General features: G+C 36.8%; 1 protein-coding gene across 11 annotated transcripts in view; it reads right to left on the bottom strand.

Moving 5' to 3' along the window:
- Positions 1-22,738, bottom strand: part of CFAP54 (cilia and flagella associated protein 54) — a 300,555-nt gene that overhangs the window by 87,659 nt on the left and 190,158 nt on the right. For 10 of the 11 annotated variants that reach the window (XM_041739196.1, XM_041739195.1, XM_041739192.1 and 7 more), the window contains 9 exons: positions 21,234-21,313; positions 19,308-19,477; positions 10,696-10,801; positions 8,346-8,493; positions 7,375-7,532; positions 7,031-7,207; positions 6,803-6,929; positions 2,225-2,380; positions 752-857 (listed from right to left, as the gene is read on the bottom strand). In XM_041739196.1, coding sequence (XP_041595130.1) covers positions 752-857; positions 2,225-2,380; positions 6,803-6,929; positions 7,031-7,207; positions 7,375-7,532; positions 8,346-8,493; positions 10,696-10,801; positions 19,308-19,477; positions 21,234-21,313 — 1,228 coding nt within the window. The remainder of the gene's footprint in view (positions 1-751; positions 858-2,224; positions 2,381-6,802; positions 6,930-7,030; positions 7,208-7,374; positions 7,533-8,345; positions 8,494-10,695; positions 10,802-19,307; positions 19,478-21,233; positions 21,314-22,738) is intronic. The other variant, XR_005985335.1, reaches the window with a different exon arrangement.

Below are 22,738 nucleotides of genomic sequence, written 5' to 3' on the forward strand. Positions count from 1 at the left end.
GACAACACTCTATGACATGACTGCTCTGAAGCCCGGCATCAAGACCATTCTAGAACAGTGCAGCACACAACGCACAAAAGAAGTGAAAAATCAGGACTGAAGGAACCTACCTTGAAAACCAGACCTCTTTTTCTATTCTCCTACACCAATTAATATGGAAAGAGACACACAGAGTTATGCAGAAAGCAGTGATTCAGTATGGGTTAGGTCTGTGCATTCGCTATCAAACCTGTCAGTTGGAGCCATTTAACTCCATATACATGGGATGAGCACTGGATGTTATACTATATGTTGGCAAATAGAATTTAAATTTTTAAAAATCAGTGTAGATGTAATAACTGTGGCTTATTCTCGATCTTAAGTTGATTTTTATATAGAATTAAGTTGGCCAGTCCTGGTCCTCTTGACCAGAGTGAACATCCAGATAAATCTTATCTAGATACAATATCACATCGATAGGTGGCTGCTAGAATCCTGGGACAGACAGGAGATCGATGTGAGTAAAGACTAGAAGCAAAATCACAGTCTAATATGCCACCACAATAACTGCCATAATCAACCATCACTATAAACAAGGCCTTGGGTCAGAGCCAAGGGCAATAGTCCTGAAAAGGAAGTAAACCTGTTGGACAATAGACCACAGGGAAGAGGGTCTCCCAATCATCCCAGCCTGGAATGTTCAATGTATTACCAAAACATGGGGCTTATACCAAAACATATATTGTTATAATAATGGAAAGATTATTTTTACCCTGAGTTTTGATCATTTCTCAAGCTTAGCTGTATAGCTTCAAATAAACTCTCAAGTTGCGAACTTGGAGATTTCTCTTCCATCAATATTTGACGTTCTATTTTGCCTGAAAGAATAAAATATATATATATATATATATATATATATATATACAAAAATGGTTTTTCCTTTTTCTATCTTTTAGAACTTCAGAAATAAATATTTCACACTGGAACTTCAGAAAACTGGATGTGCTGTCCTTTTTGCCCATCTGTCTGTTGTTTTTGCTGTAAGGTCAGCTAATAGTGAAAGAAAGATCTTTTGCTTCCTTCCCCAGGAGTCTCCAGGCTCACCTTGCCTTTAGTCATCAACATTGAGTCAAAGCCTCCTTTGGCTTTCCGGACACAAATGTTCTTACCATCTTATTTTTCTCTCTATTTCCTTACTTTGTACCCTCCTTTCTTCCTGTAGGGCTCATTCCCTTTATCTACATCCATGTCCTCTTTCCTTTGTCTAGTATTGCAGATGTCATAGAAAACATCTCCCTTAAACAAGTTCTAGAAAGTCAACGAACATTTGAAAACAATCACAAATGATGCAAATGCATTAGTGCTCACACAGCTCTCAGACCTCAGGGTAAGCTGCAGCCTTCACTGGAATGGCACTTCTGTAGCCAAATGGGCAAGAAAGGGAAAACTTTTATCACTATAAAAGGATTTGCAATTTTCATGCAGCATGTGAATAGTGCACAGAGCCTCCCAGTGTGAAGTTCACATCTGGGCACTATCATTAAGTAGCTGCTGATCTGGAGAAATTTACATAACCAGATTACATCATTTTCTTCCTCTGTCAATGAGGATTGGCCATGTCTACCCTGTAGAGCTGTTGTAAGAATTAGCAACATGAGATATTAAAACACAGATTTCTACAGAGCCTTGCATCTAGTAGATGATCAATAAATGACAGCAATCATCATCATCACTCTTTTCATGGCTAAAATAGCCACAATAAAATGTATGAATGTATTATACAAATATGTATTGTATATAAGTTATAAATATAGATGTGCTATGGCTATTTAAAAGAATATGTATCTTTTATAGAAATTAACTAAAATTCCTAGTTAAGGAATGAAATCATACATAAAAAATGTCTTCCAAGCATTAAGAAATATTATTCATAACTAAATGGCTGATGATGACATTTTTGAGCCAAACATGAAATTTTGCAAAAGGAGGGTCAATTGTAATTATAAAATAAACTAAGAAGCAGTACTCTCCCCACCCCCACTTTCTTGGTATAAACTTAAAATAAGCAGTGTTCTCTTTATTCCAAACTGAGTCTAGCAGAGGTACCAATGTCTTTGTCATCAGTAAGCCCTTTGTAAAATTGGTACTTTTTATAGTCACTGACCAGATTTTCAAGAAGCCTATTGTTAATAGGAAAAAAAAATCCATAAACTTTATCATAGTTCTGACCCCAAATACATCTTACCTTTCTGAAAAAGAATTTCGGCTTCCACCTCATGTTCTTCTGTTGCTGATATCTTACAGAGCTTCAGTGCTATTTCAAAAACACGAAGGGCAGGAAACCACTTCGAGGGATCCTTCTTTTTACTGGCATAATATACTTGTTTGGCCAGTGTATGTCCTACAGGGAATAAGTTGTTCATAACAAGCCTCCAAGTCATCAGAACTCTCACACAGTGAGTTCTATTAAGAACTCTGGTAGTCTTTTTAGCATCTAAGAAATATTTTCTTAAAACTCAATACCCAAATATCTCAACAAACTATAACAGTGGCCCTTTGAAACTTTATCTTTGAAAAATTTCAACATTTTCTCATTTTTAAAATGAAGGACAATTTCTCAAGTCTCAGTTCTAAAATTTCATTATGTTCTATAAAACAACTGTGTTCCTAAGATGAGGTTGTTAGCAGGGTAACATCTGGAAGTTTTTGAAGTTTTATATTGTCCCCAATAAAAATTTGCATATATTAATAGGCAGTAATTTTGTTTCTATTCAGCTCTATTAGTGGTTGCTTGCTATGCATATTTTGTCATTGCAACTAGATGGCAAAAGCCATTTGGATAAGGGCCATGTGCTATACTTCTTGTGTGGTCCCATCAGCACTTAACATAATGAAGATCTGTTGTATTATTAAAGAGGCATTAAATTTAATCTGTGTGCCCTCACAGACAGACAGACAGACAGATATCTATTCAGCAAACATTTTCTGAGTTCTGGGTAAAATGAGAGGCACTGGGGAAAAAAATGAGAAAAGAGAAAAATAAGAGCTCAGGTTTATTAAGTGCTTCCTACAATTCAGGTTCCATCCCAAAGACTTAAGCATTATCTCATGTAATCCTCCCAATTCTGACAAAATTTCATTAGTACACTCACTTTACAGAGGAGAAAGCAGTGGCAGTGAGGTTTAAGTAATTTGCTCAAAGTCATGTGACTAGAAGTAGCAGGGCTGTGATCAGAACCAAGGCAAGTCTGGCTCCAAGGCCCACACTCTTAAAATATGACAAGAGTCAGATTATGGAGCTTAGTGTTTAATGGGGAATGAGAATGGCCTGAGAGACATTTAAAATACTGTGTTGTCAACTGAGTGGCAGGGAAAGTACAGGGCGATGTGGTGGCAGGTTACACTCAAGGGGCCTTTGTCTAGACCAAAGAGAGGTTAGGGAAGCCTTCCCAGAGAATGTGGCAGCTGAAGATTGCCTTATCTTATGGTAATTTTAAACAAGGAAAATGTTAGGATAAAGAGTAGAAGGCAGGGATCCCTGGGTGGCGCAGCAGTTTAGCGCCTGCCTTTGGCCCAGGGCGCGATCCTGGAGACCCGGGATCGAATTCCACATTGGGCTCCCGGTGCATGGAGCCTGCTTCTCCCTCTGCCTGTGTCTCTGCCTCTCTCTCTCTCTCTCTCTCTCTCTGTGACTATCATAAATAAATAAAAATTAAAAAAAAAAAGAGTAGAAGGCAATGGGGAAAAATACTTATCAATAGGAAAGTTTAACCTTTACAGTAGAGAAATACAGATAGGTAGTGTAAGATTGCAGAATGATACAGCTTCTGGGTTCCAGCTGAAGTAAGTGCTGGGTCCATGCCATGTCATTTGAGGCCTTGAACAAATCCCAACATGCCTCTGGGTCTTGAATGTCTTCCTCTGAAAAATGAGGCAGTAGAAGCAGAAAATATCTAGGGTCCCTTTGGGTTCAGAAGTTTTTCAATTCCAAAATGCTATGCCCTACAAAGAGTTCTCAAGAAACCTAGAACTTTTTGTAAGTTTTTAGTTGAGGAATGAACAGAAGGATGGAAACAGTGTCTCTCTCTCTTTCTCTCTCTTTCCTCCAGGAAGAAGTCAAGAAGTCAAGGGGCCTTTACTCTGAACCTACTCTGCAGGTTAACAGCACACTGGTGAGAAAAAATGGAGATGAAGAAACTGAGCCTTGCTTCCAGGGTGCTCCCAAGAAAGCAAGGAGGCCAGGCACAGAACAGTGAGACTCACTAGTGTCTATACAGCTATCAAGTAGTACCCTTCTAACAAGGCACACATTTGCATCACCTCACAACAAGCCAGTAAGATTGCTACTTTTCTTATTCACCTTTTACAAGAGAGGAAACTGAAGCACAGAGGAGTTAAAATGCCCTGCTCAAGGAAACCAGACCAGAAATCTTTCTCCAGAGTCCCTGCTCTTCACCCCAACAATGGCCAATTATGAATAGATCCCAGGCAAGCATATGCTGACATCATTTGTCCAATACAATCTCATATTCCAACACATCACCCATTTTTATGCGTCTCACTGTTTCAAATTATACTATAGCTGTTTATTAATATAAGATAATAAGATCAAGTATCTTCATGTAATTTAGGCACATGTATATATATATATGTACCATATATGGAATATATACTATGTATAATAAAGTATCAATAAAAGCACTTGAATTGTCTTCTAGATTTTTGTTAAAATTAGAAACAGACTTGTTACAGAAATCACCAACACTTTTCTTTCTCTCCCCCTAACTGGATAACAGGCTTTCTGAGGGTAGAGATCGTGACTGGCTTCCTCATATCCTTACTCCCTAGCATCATTCTTGCAACTTTCTTCACTCCTATTATACAATCAATCAGTAATCTACCTTTCCATCTTATCATAAAGCTTAAGGTTTAGTGATTAATGGGAAAAATAATCCCGAACAACCATGATGTTTATTTTTGGTCTTACAAAAACAATCTCAAAATGCCTTTTTCTGTCAGAGGCTCTCACAAAGAAAAAACAATTATTTAAGGGGCTCTATTCTTGTGATGCAATCTGTATGCCCACTATAAAAGAAAACTGTCAAGAAAGCATCAAATCAGATGATTTTATGCTTCATAATATTGAAGTGCTCCTGTTTCCAATAAACATAAACTCTGTGAAAAAGAAGTTGTGAAACTGATGTTGTTTTGACAGAAAAGCTGCTTTTGGTTTTGTTTTTTAAGTCTGTATTTAATATAATATAACAGAAAACAAGCTGTTCTGCCTCAAGTGAGTCTAAAAAACAGTGGCACCATTGTCACTGAGTAGTGACACATCTTCAAGAGTAGGAAGTCATGAAAGTAGAGAATACATTTGATTTAACACAATCCGTACAATTTAACACAGTCTGTACTTAAAGTTCTTGTAGAAATCAAATATACTGATAATGCAACAAATTGTGGACTAAAAATGCACAAAAATAGCTCTCATAGAATCAGATTGCTAGAGGGAATGCCAGAGGTCAGTCAGCCCAGCCGAATTTCATAAATAAGGAAACTCAATAATGTAGAGGTGATGCAATTTACTCCCCCTAATAGCAAAATTCATATCGATGATGATGATAAATTACATAATAATAATAATAATCAATAATTATGAGAGGGAGGAGCAGAGGGACATTAAGGAGGAGATTCTGGACAGATGATGGTTTGACCACACCTCTCTTGCCCTCCCTTCTCCATTCTAGTCTCTCCTGAGCTGAGCAGCTGCTGGTACCAGAGGCACATGGGGCTCAGGAGATAAAGGGTAATGTTTTAAAATGTAGGTTTTATTACTATTCAGGTGTGATGAGGTCAACAGGCCAGGTGACAAGTACCACTGAAAAGATAGTTTATTACTCACACTTGTGGGTAAGGGCAGGGGAGAGGATGGGATACACCACAGCCATAGAGAAAAGCACAAAAGTCAGTCAGGAGATTGAGGAAGCAAGAAGAAAATGTGGATAAAAACCTTTACTCTGTATTTGGTAGGAGGGAGTGATTATGTTGTAAGCAGGCTAAGAGGTTTAGGATTGGCTAGTCTAAATAATTTCAGGGGGCTCTGCCAGTAGTCTGATACCTGTCCCCAGGGTGATCAGGGCAGAAAAATAGTGGCTCAGCATATCAGAGCCCAGCAATGGATAATAAAGGAGCCCAATAAAGGTTCAGAGAATGGCCTCTGGAATAGTTTGTATATAAGAAGCATGTTTACAGGACAGTGGCTTGCTAAGCTCTAGGAGCTGGCCATCTTATCTATGGAAATCTCTTAAACATATCTTTCATAAAACTGACCACAACTTATAATTACATACCTATACAAAATTCATTACCGTAAAAAAAAAAAAAAAAAAAATTCATTACCGTACATAAGCTTTCTATATCCTCCTTGATTTTCTGTCTGGTAGTTATCAAATATACATTCTATTTTATAGAATATTTATCTTATTAAATTTTATAAACGTTTATAAAACGTTATAAATATTTTATGTGTTAAAAGATTTTATACAATATTTATATATAATATGCATTTCATGCTTTGTTTACTTGCTTATTTCTGTCTCCCACACTAAGATCAGGGACTATATCCATTTAATCTCTAGTAACTTTCCAGAACCTCACAGAGAGTCTGGCACATGGTAAATAATCAAAAACTATTTGTTAAAATAAATGGAGCCTGAGTATTCATAAATATTGCTCCATTTGAGTGCATTCCTATGATAACCCTCCTAAAAATAAAAATTTTTCTTCAGTGACTTGAGTGTAATATACGTTTAAGTGTTCTTACCAATTCTCATTTTTGTTTTGGCCAATAACATGACATGAGGAAGATAAATATTTTTCAAAGGCTGTAAAGGGCTTGCATAGTCCATATTTGATAAGGGAAATTCCATTGTTTCTCCAAAAGTTAGCATCTGTAAAAGGAACATTATAGTTAGTAACTAGCTAACGTGGTTTGGAATAAGAAGACAGAAAGATAAGTTGCTAAGTCTTGAGGACACAAAATCATGCTCACCTGTTCAATAAGAATGTTGTGAGACTGAGTCAACAAATGTAATTTTTCTGTTTTTAAAGGAGTTTCCTTGAATTTCTCGGCTTTTGTTAAGTCATCCAGCAAAAGCATGCTTCTCACCAGAGTTAAATGAGATCGAGGAGAAATAAATTCACTTTCTTCAAGCAAATGTATTATAGCCTATTAAAATAAAATTATTCCTTTTGATAGTCCCATTTCCAATTCATTGAAGCAAGAGCTGGCCAAACTATCATGCATTCAGCACCTAATGGAATTTAAAATTCTCTCCTTTTGTTCTAACCAGAATCAGTAGGTAAATATCAACGTGAATGAAGTTTCCTTCCTACCTCAAGGTTTGTTATGATGTCTGCCTTTAAATGCTTTTCTTGTAAGCCAATGATGACAGCTTGCATCAAGAATTCAGCCTGTAGCTCCGTGTCACCTGCACTTTTTGCCTCCTCGCACACTTCATTGATGAGGCTGACATAATCTATCATATCGTTTTCTAAAGTAAATAATGCAGTTATTTAAAATACACTGGGAAAGTAGGAAATTACATATACATAACTCTCCCAATATCCATCACAAGAATATTGCATAATATAGAAAAACAGGAAGATATAAATTTGGAAAACAGACTACATGAAACATTAAAAATAAATGTGTTGCAATTTGGGAGAAAGTACTTTTGGTTATTGCAGTGCTGTAAAAGTAATGACATTACATGGAAAAATTTAATGTAGAAGATAGATACAGATGGGTGGACAGATTTACAAATAGATAATTATTATAATCACTATAAGAACTAACATGTATATGTGGGCAGGCTATGATCTTAAACTTTATAAATTGAACACATTTAAGACTGACAATAACCCTATGAAGTAGGTACAATTTTTTTCCATTTTAACTGAAGAGGAAACTGAGGCATAGGGGATTAAGAGACTTGGCCAAGATCACACAGGGAGAAAGTAGTGGACCGAACATTTGAACCCAAATCAAGTACCTGGAGCCAGAACCAATGCTGGGGACCCCTATGCTATGCTGCCTTCCTAAATGACAGGAAGACCTGCACATTAGTATTTGGAAGTCTCCTTGCCTGTTTTGCATACATCAGAAACATATAAGCCATTTTCAGTAATACAAGGAACTACTGAAATGATTATTTAATGACATGAATTTTTTATTCTGGAAACAGATCAAGCTATAAAGTTAGAAAATATTAATGTTATAATAATAAAATGTATCTCAATAAAACCTCCATTACCTAAGTAAAATTAATTTTTCTGAAAACTTTAAGAAAATAGGATATTTGTACCTGTCACCATCCCAATGCCATGAACCTGTGCAACAAATGCAGTCACCAATGCTAAGCGGCACCTCAACCACAGATGAACGTTGAAATATTCTCGAGAATTTAGGGAAACAGGATCTAAAAACTCATTATCATCTTTATTTTCAGTAGCCTAAACGACATGAGAATGACGGTTATCTTGCCGTTTAATAACGTTAAAGTACTAGCCTAATGCTAAATGTAAGAGAAGCATGTGATATCATTTAATACTATTAAATTTTTAATTTTAGAAATCTGTCTTGCACATTCTATAAAATGTAAAAACTACACACACAAAACAAAATCATTCACAATCCCACTATCCTCTATTAATATTTGGTATACTGGTTTTCAGCTTTTTTTTTTAAGATTTTATTTATTTATTCACGAGAGACACAGAGAGAGAGAGAGAGGCAGAGACACAGGCAGAGGGAGAAGCAGGCTCCATGCGGGTAGCCTGACGTGGGACTGGATCCCGGGTCTCCAGGATCACACCCTGGACTGAAGGTGGCGCTAAACCACTGAGTCACCTAGGCTGCCCTCAGCTTTTCTTTCTCTTTCTATACCCATTGTAGAAAATACTTTTGCAGTTCATTGTAAATTATATTATCAATGGTGTTTGTGTCTTCAAAAATTTTGTAAATATTATTTTAACAGCTGAAAAATAATAAATAATATGAGCTAATATTTTTTAGTACTTATTGCATTCTGTGTTGAATGCTTTATACATGTTATTTTATTCAATCCTCCCAAAGAGCCAAAGAGGAATTACTCTTATTTCTGTTTTACAGATGCGAGAAAGGAGATCTAAGAAGACCTAGGAAGGTTAAATATTTGCTTAAACTCCATTACATTTTGGCAGAGGTGGGATTCAAACTTGTGTTCTTCTGAATTTAGAGCCCCCAGTCTTAATCTAATGTGCCGCATGCTGCTCAGGTTCCGAACATGTATTATAACTGATTTCCCATCTTCATTACTGCACTTTACAAAGGGGTGGCCAATGTCCAGAGCTCCTGAGAGGGAAGGACAAAGGGAGGTTTTTTTTCAAGGGGGGGAGCAGATCCCATTTTAGACATCTGGGAACTTTAAAATCATCTAGAACAATGCCCATTTGTTCTAGGAATTTCCTGCTATGCATCTCTGACAGCTCATCCAATTAGCAGCATCTAATCTCAAGGAGTGGCCATCAGGACTTGGGGGAGGCTGGAATGTGGATAGAAGGTGGGAAGCACAAGAGGGTGAGCCAGCCCTAGGGAACAGAGTAAGAAGTGAACAGAGGCCTCGAGGCAACATGGTAACTAGTATGAGCATGCCAAGTACTCAAGGAGCCTAGGATTTAGATTAGCAATACAGGAAAAAATGCCTATCCACATACCTTAATCTCTCAGCGCCTACATTTCCTGTTACTATTGAAAAGCCACATCACACTTAATCTAAATCAGGATTTCTCAACCTCAGCACTACTGATAGTTGTGGAGGACTGTCCTGTGTATTGTATGTTTAGCAGCATCCCTGATCTCTAAGCACTAGATGCCAGTAGCACCCTGTCCAGTTTTAACAACTAAAATGTCTCCACATGTTGCCAAATAATCTCTGGGAGGCAAAATAGCCCCCAACTGACAACAACTCCTCCAAGTCAATTTTTGAAATAGACTGCTTTTTAGTATTTTTATTGCTTTTAATATAGTAGGAAATGAGTTTCTATTTAGGATAATTAGTTTTGCTTATTTGTAATGACACTAGATATTAGTAATTTTATTAGTATTTTATTAAAATAATGAATAAGGATTCTATGTGATGAATCTTTATCTTTTAATCCTAAACAATTCTTTATTATTAAATTACTTGGTCTTATCAAACTCCAATAAAATTTCAAAAAATTTGTGACACCAGTTAAACAGATTTCAGAGCTTAAATGTGGAAGAATCTAACTATGAGAAATCCAAGGTAGGAAATAATGTCATACTGGTGATGCTACTGAAGGAATAAATTCAAAAGTGAAATGAAGAACACAATAAAGCAAAACAATTTTACTTGCTAAAGAAATCAAATCTAGAATATTGGAATGATGTATCTGGAGGGACCTTCGTGATTATTACATTCAATTCTATCAGTTCACAAATGAGATTTAAATTAAAAATTAAAATTTTTAATTAAAATTTTTTTTAAGTTTCAGGGACTTGCATAAATGGGGCTTCAACATTTACCTTTTTACTCTGAATTCAATGTTTTTTCTACTTTACCCCCTTGTTTTATCCAAATAGACAATTTCCTAGCATGCCAATAGTTTTTACATAGTAAACACTGTAAAGATAAATATTAAATTTATACATACAGAAGCTCCTGGAGAGACGGAATTCTCTGTGTCATCTTGTACTACCTTCTTTTTAAAAAGTTTTGAGTCCTGGAGAAGTCTAAGTGTAGAAAATACTATTGCAGCACTAAAATAGAAAATATATTTTAAATCTTATTAGTCCTGACAATCTCATTAATAAAATGAGCACATATGCATTTCATATGTATCAGAATGTGGTTTTTGAGGTTATAGAATTTTGTTACTTAAAGCTATACACTTGGGAGACTCTTAAGCTAAATTATTGCTTAATCGGTGTCTAGCAATACCAGAAGGCAAATGTACAAAATTATGAAAACAGAAGCGAGGATATAGGAATTCTCCTGACTTACTGTTGGTCTGTACATAAGTTTGTCCTCACTTTAAACCTTCATATGCTTCTCAACTCTGTAGAATGATAAATCTGTAACTGCTGTCACACTTCTTCAAAATATCTTAATAATATATATCAAGAGACAACTTCTTTTGAATATCTACTACAAAATGAAATTCAAAATGCAGAACAATCTATCTTCCTGAAGATATTTTGTAGCATTATTTTATAACATGGGAAGACTGGATGAAAGCCAGATAGACAATACACCCATCTAACTAAGTCCCCACTTGAATAGCTTAATAAATAATCACTTTGAACAGGTGTTATCAGGTGAATTGTGTCCTCTCAAAAAAAAGTGGGGGTGCCTGGGTAGCACAATTGGTTAAATGTCTAACTCTTGATTTGAACTCAGGTCATGAACCCAGGGACATGAGATTGAGCCCCACTTCAGGATCCCCACTCAGCGCAGAGTTTGCTTAAGATTATCTCTCTCTCTCTCTTCTCCTCTGACCCTTGCCTACCCCCTGTTCCTGCTCTCTCTGGAATAAATAAATTAATTAAATCTTAAAAAAAAAAAAAAGTATGTTGATGTCCTCACCCTCAGTACCTCAGAATGGTAGTAATCTGAAGTAATTAAGTTTAAATAAGTCATTAGTGTGGACAGTAATTTAATAGGACTGCTGTTCCTATAAAAATGAAATATTTGAAAAAAAATGAAATATTTGGACAGAGAGACAGATATACACAGAGGGAAGATGACGTGAGGACACACAGGGAGAAGACAGCCACATGATTGGAATGGTGCCTCTACAAGTCAAGGAATGCCAAGGATTATGGGCAAATGCCAGAAGCTACAAGAAGCAAGAAAGGCTTCTCCTCTAGAGCCCTTCAGATAGAACATGGCCCTGTTGACACTTGGATTTTGGAGCATTGACTCCAGAACCACAAGACAATAAAACTCTGTTGCTTTAAGCCACCCAGTTTTTGGTGCTTGGTTATGGCAGCTGTGGGAAACTAAAATATATTAATAGCAGATCCCCCGGCTTTTGCCTCCTACACCAAACCCACTCCACTTCCCTCGTCTTCCATCCCAGAGGCAGAGTCCAGAATCACCATTGCTACTCATACTCTATGTTCAATCAATCAACAAGTTCTGTCAGCTTCACCTTCAAAATATGGTACCATTCAGCAGCCCCTCACCTCCTCCAGTGCTAGCACCTTCGTCCAAGCCACTATCATCTCCAGGCAGCATAAATGGGAGTTTCTTGACTGGCCTCTCGCCTTGGCTCTTTTTTTCTCCACATAGCAGCCACAGCAATCTCTTCAAGAGGTAAATCAGATCCTACCACTTCCCTCCACATATGTTCCAGAGGCCTCCCATGTCCCTGGACTGTGGGCAGTACATTACTTCCCGTGGGTCAGTTACTGAGGTTTTGGGCTTAGTATATGATCAGCTTTACACATGTCCATGGATGCTTGTGAGAAGGTATGGTCTGTTTGTAGGCTCCCAGATTGTGTACATATGCTCAACTTTTAAATTATATTTTTAAATTCCCTTCTTTTTTGTCTACATGTTGTATTACAAGCTGATAACATGGGGTACCTGGGTGGCTCAGTAGGTTAAGCATCGGCCTTCAGCTTGGGTCATGATCCCAGGGTCCTGGGATGGAGTTCTAAGTCAGGCTCTCTGCAGAGTCAGATCATGATCCTAGAGTCCCAGGATTGAGCCCCACATCAGGCTCCCTGCTCATTTGGGAGTCTGCCTCTCCCTCTCCTTCTGCCACTCACCCTGCTCATGGTCTCTCACTCTCTCTCTCAATTAAATGAAATCTTGAATGAATGCATGAATGAATGAATGAATGAATGAATGCTGGAAACATGGTGCTAACACACATTCTCTGTCCACAGAGGTTTTCTCTTTTTTTTTTCCTCCACAATCCTTTAAAAGAAGAATTAACTGGTATTTACTGAGTGTTTACCACCTGTCAGGTTCTCTGTTATCTGCTTTGTGGGACTTAATTTACTTAATCTCCACCACAAACCTACAAGTAGATTCTATTATCGTCATTATTTTATAGATTAGGAAATAGAAATGTTAAGTGACTTGCCTAAGATGACACAGCTAGAAAGAAGAGGCAGGATTAGAACTCAGTGGCCTAATCTAACCCACTTAACTGCTGCCTATGGCATAGCCTCCGTTTTTCTGCAGTTTTAACAAATCCAGTTTTGTTTATTTTGGTACAGTGTTCCTCGGTGCTGTGTTTGTGACCACTATACAGTCTTTCTTGACCACACCTTTTATCAACATAAAGGTCCTCTCTGCCTTGCATTCTACTTTGCAGACTTCATGAAATTGAATCATTCTAAGGATAAAATGAATTTATTCTTTCACTTGCTCAAAAATACATACTGAGTACCTTCTACGGGCAAGGAACAAATCTAGAGGCTGTGGATACAGTCGCTGTCCTCATGGAGTTGACATTCTGGTAAGAGTGGGGTGTGACTTAGCACGTAGGAGTGCTTAGCAGATAGATGACGCTTGGTGCACGCTAGCTGCTCTTATCTCATGTATTGAGTAGGCCAGGGTATATGGGAGGAGCTAAACTGATTTTTTTTTTTTCCAAATTAGTAACCAGAATAGAAAGCTTCCTGCTTATTATTGAATTTTAAATTCCCAAGATATTGCTGAGTCATTAAAATGGTTTAGATACTGGTAGAATAATTTCTAAGGTATGATTTGTGTTGTATGATCTTATGGGTTTTTATTAAAATAAAACTAAAAAACAAACAAGCAAGAAAACAACAAAAATTGTAATGCAGATTGAGTATGTATATGGGAATGCAACTTCCTCCCCCCAACACCCTTCCCCACTCCAGGGTACACACCCGTTTCTAAAGGCCCCTTATTTCCTGCGCAGCTTCAGAGGCTAGCAGAGGATGGCTCCGGGAGGGCCTGGGAAGAAGGAAGTGGTACCCACCCCATCCTCCTGATTCTGAAGGCTAAATTCTGACTGCAAGAGAAATGAGGTCTGAGGTTTAGAATCTTGCTAACCCAAAAACTTAATGAATAAAATATAAACATGCTAGTATGTCCTAATCCACCCGGTACTGCGTAGGTGCACAATGGAAAATTCTAGTTTCTGCACTTCATCACAGAGACAGAAAGTGCAGGAGGATTACTCAGTCTAAACACTCTAAAATCCCCAAGGAAGGAAGTTTCATTCCGACACAAAATTAAAAGGCTCAAATGTTATCCCATTTAGACAATAAATTAAATATAAAGGAGAACAGAAAGGAACTTAATAACAACAAAAAAAAAGAGAGATAGGACTCTGAGAGAGGCAGCCCTAAAATAAGGAGAAATACAGTTTGAATAACTTTGATCCCATTTATTTCTTATTAACATTCATGACAAAAATGGTCAGTTTGTTCTCATAAAATCCATGCGGCTCACTCTACCTGTCACCCTAGGGAATGTGCCTTTCAATTTCCTTGACACATAATTTTATTAGAAGTATCATAAAATGTCAAGCTAACCATCATTTGGGAAAGGGACTGTCCAAAACTCTCAGCCGCGCCCAAACAGAAGCTCATGGGGGGTAAAGTTCACATAAGAAAAACTCATTCATCTTGACAGTAGGCGTCCCTAAATGACAACTCTGCTGCAAAAAGGCAATAACATCAAAGTTTTTGCAGGTTTTGTCCCAAGGGTCGGATTCATGTATTTAAAATAGGAATGATTCTGATACACTTGCACATTATTTGCATATGTCTATCTGGTTTTCAAGTTAAAGTTCTATGATGACACTCCTTTCTGAAGCAATTTTCTAATTTCTAGTTTCTTGTTTCCTTTTTCCTCTCAGAAAAAAAAATCACTCATGTTTTCCATGAGTGTAAGACATGTAGAGGGCTGGGGAAAGAAGGAAGGTAAAAGACAAGAAATATATTCTAGGGCTGCTGTTGCTTTCTGAAATAGCATGGAGAAAAGAGTTCCATATTCTTCTACAGGAAATCATATAGCCATATATTTTAAACAAAGAGAGGGACACAATGTATTTCTATATATACATATATTTTCTATTAAGAAATCACATAGTAAAAGTTCCTTCTCCTCAAACTTCAAAAGGGAAAATGTTACATTATGATGCTAAGCCTATTTACCATCAATCAACTTCCACTGTATTCTTAAAGATAGCTACAAATGTAACAATACTCTAAATCAGTGTGTCCCAACCTTTTTTTTCTCTCAGCACTCACATTTAAGGCATACCCTTAAAAAAATTAAGAATCCTCAAAGTTCCATTAACACTTATCATATTAGGACTTTAACTTCATTACTATTTATTAATTGATTTTAGAATAAAAACAACAAACCCATTACATGTTCACATCAATAATGCATTTTTATGAAAACAGCTGTATTTCCTAAAACAAAAAAAAAATAGTGAGAAGAATGCCATTATTTTGCATTTTTTGCAAATCTCTTTAATGTCTGGCTTAATAAGAGAAAATCTACTTAACAGAAGACTTTCATATCTGCTTCTACGGTCTGTTGTGACATATTGTTTTGACTGAAGTATATGAAGAAGACTAGGCCTCACAGAGATAGCTGCTGGAGATGGAGTATTTTTAATATCCTCTTAAAATAATTATGACTATTTTTCCCTAATACTATACCAAAAAGTGACAAGTGATAGTTTCTTAAAAGTTTCTTGCAATGTGAAAGCTAATACTACACACTGATGAAATTTCCTTTTCTGTTACATTATTACCTATTGGTCTATTTTGCTAACAGGATTTTGGAACATTATCTACTGGTGATTTGGAAAATATTAATTCCCTGAGTTATGCAAATCCCCTTAATGCTGAAACATTTCTTTATACAATTTAAAAAATGATGCTTGTTAATATTAATTACCACCAACATCATCAGAATGATATAAGCATTAGAAAACTGTCACACTCATGGTGACAAAATAAAAATTTTCCAAAATTCTCGTTTCCCTACAAAAGTTCAAATTTTATCTTTAGCAACAAATACTATTTGTTGTTTTCTTAGAAGTGGCATGTTCATTTTGTTCATTTTCAATAAAATGCCTGTCAAATACCCAAGTCTGAAAAATCAGTTTTTCAGTACTTTTTCAAATAAAAACAGTATTCCATGAAAAAAAACTGCTTGATCAGTTCGCATTTCAATCATGTGTGTGTTCCTCCCCAAGACAACCAAACACCAGACTTTGATACACAGCAAAGATGCTTTAGGTGTATTTCACACTTAATATTTCCACAGAATATTAAAGATATATCCAAGGATATGGATTTATAAATGTAACAGATTCTACTGGTTCATCAAAGGTGTTCTTAAGTGAAATTGGCTTTTGTTTTTTTAAGTAGGCTCCATACCCAGTGCAGGGCTTGAACTGATGACCCTGAGCTCAAGACCTGAAGTGAGATCAAGAGTTGGATGCTTAACTGCCTCTGTCATCCAGACACCCCCAGCTTTTTTTTTTTTTTTTTTTTTTTATTGCAAGTGTGAGGCAGTAAAGAACTCAATAACCACTAGTACGGTTTGGTGCCACTGTGATTCACAGTGAGATGCCAGAAGTTTTACTACTGTTGCTCTTGCAGCATCAGTGCAAATAACAACACACCAAAGATGGTGAATGACATATTAGTTTTGTTATAAAAATAGTTCTGACCTTACAGTCCCTCTGAAAGGGTCTTGGAGATAACCCTAGAAATCTGCAGACCACATTTGGAGAGTCACTGCTCCAAAATGGACTATATGAAAATGAACTATTGGGACTTCATCAAGATAAGAAGCTTTTGCACAGCAAAGGATACAGTCAACAAAACTAAAAGACAATCTACAGAATGGGAGAAGATATTTGCAAATGACATATCAGATAAAGGGCTAGTTTCCAAAATCTATAAAGAACTTATTAAACTCAACACCAAAGAAACAAACAATCCAATCATGAAATGGGCAAAAGACATGAAGAGAAATCTCACAGAGGAAGACATGGTCATGGCCAACATGCACATGAGAAAATGCTCTGCATCCCTTGCCATCAGGGAAATACAAATCAAAACCACAATGAGATACCACCTCATACCCGTGAGAATGGGGAAAATTAACAAGGCAGGAAACAACAAATGTTGGAGAGGATGCGGAGAAAAGGGAACCCTCTTACACTGTTGGTGGGAATGTGAACTGGTGCAGCCACTCTGGAAAACTGTGTGGAGGTTCCTCAAAGAGTTAAAAATAGACCTGCCTTATCACCCAGCAATTGCACTGTTGGGGATTTACCCCAAAGATTCCGATGCAATGAAACGTCGGGACACCTGCACCCCGATGTTTCTAGCAGCAATGGCCACAATAGCCAAACTGTGGAAGGAGCCTCGGTGTCCATCGAAAGATGAATGGATAAAGAAGATGTGGTTTATGTATACAATGGAATATTACTCAGCAATTAGAAATGACAAATACCCACCATTTGCTTCAATGTGGATGGAACTGGAGGGTATTATGCTGAGTGAAGTAAGTCAATCGGAGAAGGACAAACATTATATGTTCTCATTCATTTGGGGAATTTAAATAATAGTGAAAGGGAATATAAAGGAAGGGAAAAGAAATGTTGGGAAATATCAGGAAGGGAGACAGAACATAAAGACTCCTAACTCTGGGAAACGAAGTAGGGGTGGTGGAAGGGGAGGAGGGCGGGTGTTGGAGGGGAATGGGTGACGGGCACTGAGGCGGACACTTGACGGGATGAGCACTGGGTGTTTTTCTGTATGTTGGTAAATTGAACACCAATAAAAATTAATAAAAAAAAACACAAAATGGACTATATGGATTTTCACCTCTGTTTAAAAACCACAAAAATTATAAATTTCCAAAAATCTATACTGCTGTAGCATAAAATCAAATTTAGATGTGGTTATTCATGGGGAGCCTTTGGTCAAGGCTCACACTGATGAGATGGCTGTGTGTTTCTAATCAAAGCAAAGCAAGATTTCTGCCACATTGATTTTCCCTTTGCAAAAGCTACAGGTGGGCTTCACCTTTTTCTCCCAAAGAAAGCAGCTGGGCTTTCTTATCTGCCTGCCCAGATGTGGAACAGAAGAGGGAATGGGGAGCCTAAAAGTTGTCAGCCATTGAATATCAAATTGGAGTCATACTCTTTACTACAACTGCACAATTTAAAGTGATAGCTCCTCCTCCTCACCCTGTCTCTACTCCTGATTTCTCAATATCATGTATCAGTTTTGGCCACACTATATAATTTACTTACTTGTTGATAGTTTAATGTCAGCCTTCATTATCTCATAAACTCCATGAGAGTAGGATTGTTTTTAATATTGTTAAATATTTTGTCTATATAGTACATATCAGTATTAGGATATTGATATATCTCAAGAACTTTAAAACAGTGGCTAGCATATTGCAGGTACCTCAAAATTACTTTTTGAATGAATGAAATAATAGTAAAATAATAAATTTGTGCATTATTCAAAGAATCATTATTGAGAGGGCTGCATGATAGAGGTATTTACCACAAATGATATGAGAAGTTCTGGAAAATATAGGTTTTCTATAAAAAACCTATATTTTTCTATATTGTTTCTATTATCCCACTTAATTGTTTAAATATCTTTCAGTATTTGGACACAGAAACTATATTCTATTCATCTCTGTATCCTCAGTGTCTAGATCAGAGCCTAACAATGAAGTAGTTAATGGATACTGGTTGGGCAAATGAATGACTCAATGAACAAGTCAAATGATAGATCTGACACTAACAAATGCATAACATTTAAATAACCATCCACCTAAAACTGTTTCTTAAATGGCTCCGTAAAACATAGTTCAGAAAATGTTACTTTTTTATAATAGAGCTTGTTTTAAATATTAACTATACTGGAGTTAAAATTTAAAAATAAAAAATAAGTACATAAATTAAAAAGTAAAGCTCTTTAATTTTTTCATTCTTTATATATATTTTTTCTTTATATATATTTTTATAGAAAAATTTTCTTTATATATATATATATAAAGAATGTATGTATAGAAAAAATCCTTGCTATATGCTTTAATAAAGCAATCGTTTTGTTTAGAACTGTAGTTTTAAGTGTAATAGTATATGAAAACTCCTCTGAAAAATAAAACACAAATAAGCTCTATTAATATTGGAATTCATACAACTCACATAAAATTTAGGTATATTTGACAATTAGGGTGAGGAAGAAATTCTCTTCCATGTGAAAAGAGACTAACCTGTACGCTGCCTGGTGTCTCTGCAGGGCAATTGCAGCCAGCTGAAGCTTGGCCTCCACCACAATCTCCAACTCACCAGCAGAACACTGAGAGAGGTTCTTATGGTCCGGATGCACCACCTCTGACACAAGGAAGTTTAGCTTGTCCTCAGCTTCTATCAGTAAAATTGACTAAGGAAAGAACACCATATAATCACAAGTCCAAAAACAATACAAGTAATATCTCATCCTTATTCATCAGGTGTTTTTCATGTACTGAGGAAAGTAATAATGAATGGAAGACCAGATAGGAAACTTGAACATAATCATCAGAGAAGAGTACTCAGCAAACAGGCAAAAGGTAACAGGAAATTAAAAGGAGATAAGTGGCAAGAATAAGCATGGATGACAGCTACCCTTTATTGTATGCACAGCCAATGCTCATTAGTCACAGTTTTTAAACTCTTCTATAACGTAGCCACAAATACTGAATTAGCAAATACTGAAGCATTGTTCCCAGAGGAAATACAGGGGTAGGTTCCTGAGCGCCCCTAGTCATGACATTTTTGCCAATAACCCATACATAATTTTGTGTAGTGTGTGTTTATATTTAAGGACACATTATTTAATATATGCTGTAAATTCACTAACCTTGAACTCACACCTAATAGTTCAAAAACTCATGCCTGACTGAAGCTTACCTAACACATTTATTTATTTGTAATTTTATTTCTTCATTCATGAGAGACATAGAGACAGAGAGAGGCAGAGACACAGGGAGAGGGAGAAGCAGGCTCCATGCAGGGAGCCCAAGGTGGGACTCGATCCCGGGTATCCAGGATCACACACTGGGCTGAAGGCGGTGCTACACCACTGAGCCACCCAGGCTGCCCCACATTTATTTTTTCCATAAAGCACATCACAGCCTTTTTATACTTAGGAATACTAAACAGCATTTCAGTACTACACTTTGGGGCCATTTCAAATAATGAAATCACCAACAAAGCACAAAAATGAAAAAAAAAGATGGCAATAAATAGACCATGGAAAGAACACTTGTTTACAGTATGAGGGTAGAAACAAAAAGAGCAAAAGAGCATTGCCTTCTCCAATTCAGCTGGGAATTGAGTGTGTTAGGTAACTCAAATTTTTCTGTGCTCTGTGATGTTCACAAATGACCATAAATGAGTATCAATTTTGGAGTTGCAAGTAAATTTTAGCAGATAAGCAAATTAGCAAATACTGAATCTGTGAATGAGGATTGACTGTATTTCCAGGTAAACTATGGTCACCTAACTGGTAATGTGAAGATAATGAGGTTTATAATTAGCAACTTAGCATGGCAGAGGAGAAAGGGACCAGCCAATCATTCAAGAAACATGTATCTAAAAACTTGTTTGTACAGAGCAGTAGATATTATATAAGTACTAGGGCAGCTTAGCATAATGGTTAAGAACACCATCCATATTTTATTAGTTGCATGGCATTAGTGAATTTTTTCCTAAGCATCTATTTTCTCACAGCTCAAGCACATAATAGTTCAAAAATGATTAATACCTACATCACAGAGTTGTAAAAATTAATCATGCAAAGTGCCTGTCATGTAGTAAGCACTGAATAAATGGTAGCTGTTTGTGTTGCTGTTGTCATCACTATTATTATTAGGAAATGAGAAACAGGGCGTGGAATACTCAAATCCCATCAAATAATGAATCATATTTTCCACAGTGCCTTAATCAGGTTGTAAAGTCAAAGTCTGACAACCTCTGGGCATCTAATTTTCTCGTAAGGAGTTGATGCCACCTCTGGCCTCAATCCAGGTTTACTCAAGAAAAGCCACTTGGTCTCCCAAGAGCAAATACAGACCTCAAAGTGAGCCTGTCCAGGGCCTAATAGTGGAGATTTTGATAACTAATTTAGTATGATGTGAAAAAATTTCCAAACTTACCTTCAGTGTGCTAAAAGTGAAGTCATCTTTCATTTTTACAAACTGACCACCTGAGCTTCCATCATCCTTTAAACACAGCTCTATAAGACACAAAATTTTGGAAGAACCAAGGAGATCTGTGGTTAATTTAACTATTAATTCTAGTTCATAAAACTCATCATTAGTTGGGAAATCGATAAATTTCACATTTTAAGAAACCCACATTGATAATTAGAAACATTTTATTCTCTCAAATGGTCCCTAGATATATTCAAGACTGAGGATGATTTCTACAACAAGTCAGACAATTCTGAAAAGATCTTTAGGATGCTTGGTGATGTTCTTTAAATTATTGGCTACTGATATAGAGCAGTGGTTCCTCCCCTGGGATCACAGGACCTTCTAAGTTCCCCAAAGTATTTTGAGTCTTTCAGGTATTTATATTTCTATAAGATCTCCTTGGAAATGTCAGTTCCAGTGATTTGCATAAGCCCTTCATACAAAGAGCAGAGAGTGAGACCATTTGGAATAGCACAATCCACAATTCCCACCCACAACCTGAAAGTTGTTCTTATTCTGAGCCAGGGAGAAATGAGATAATTTGGATCACAGACTCTACCTGCTTTAGTAAACCTGACTTCTAGACTACAGGAGAGAGAGAGAAAAAAAACATGACTGAGAAGTGCTACAAAAAATATACCTACTTAAAGAGACTAAGTTTGTCAGAGGGGCAGAGGAAATATAAAACAACGCAGAATTGAACACACTTGCCTTCCCTTCTTCTTCTAATTCCTACCTACTGGCTCTTCTCCTAGATTAGGGGGATCTGGAGTGAGAGGTCAGCTGAGTATATGAAAGAGGGCTTAAGAACTGGGAAAGGCCCAGCAGAAAGATCCGGGGCTGGGTTTTCTCCCGTTAGGAGAAAGTGAGGGAGAGATAGAAAAAGATAGAAATAAATGCCTGGAGATTGGTAATGGAAGAACCCTGGGATATGTATCAGAACAGGAGAGAAGCTAGGAAGACTTGGATCCACATTTTCCTCCTGCTCCTTCTGCCTCTGAGTGACCCTGGTGCTTCTGTGTGTGACCCTCACAGGCAGTTTCCTGCCCCACGTCTTGGAGGGTTAAATGGCAAACTGTTTTAGTGGCCATCTCCTCATTTGTTGGCCTCATCATACCTGAATAATAATAACAATTACATTTTAAAACAGAGTCAATATTACTCTGATATCCAAACTGGACAAAGATACCACAAGAAATGAAAACTACAGACCAATATCTATCATGAATAGGGATGTAAAAATCTTCAGCAAAATACTAGCAAACAGAACTCAGCAATGTATAGAAAGAATACACTATGACTAAATGGTATAATTAGCCTAAGAATGCAAAGTTAGTTTAAACACTCAAAAATCAATTACTTTACTACACCATAACAGAATAAAAACAAAACAAAACACACACACACACACACAAAAACCCCATAGAATCATCTTAATAGATGCAGGAAAAGTACTTAACAAAATC

Source organism: Vulpes lagopus, chromosome 23, assembly GCF_018345385.1.
Source record: "Vulpes lagopus strain Blue_001 chromosome 23, ASM1834538v1, whole genome shotgun sequence".
Lineage (NCBI taxonomy): Eukaryota > Metazoa > Chordata > Mammalia > Carnivora > Canidae > Vulpes > Vulpes lagopus.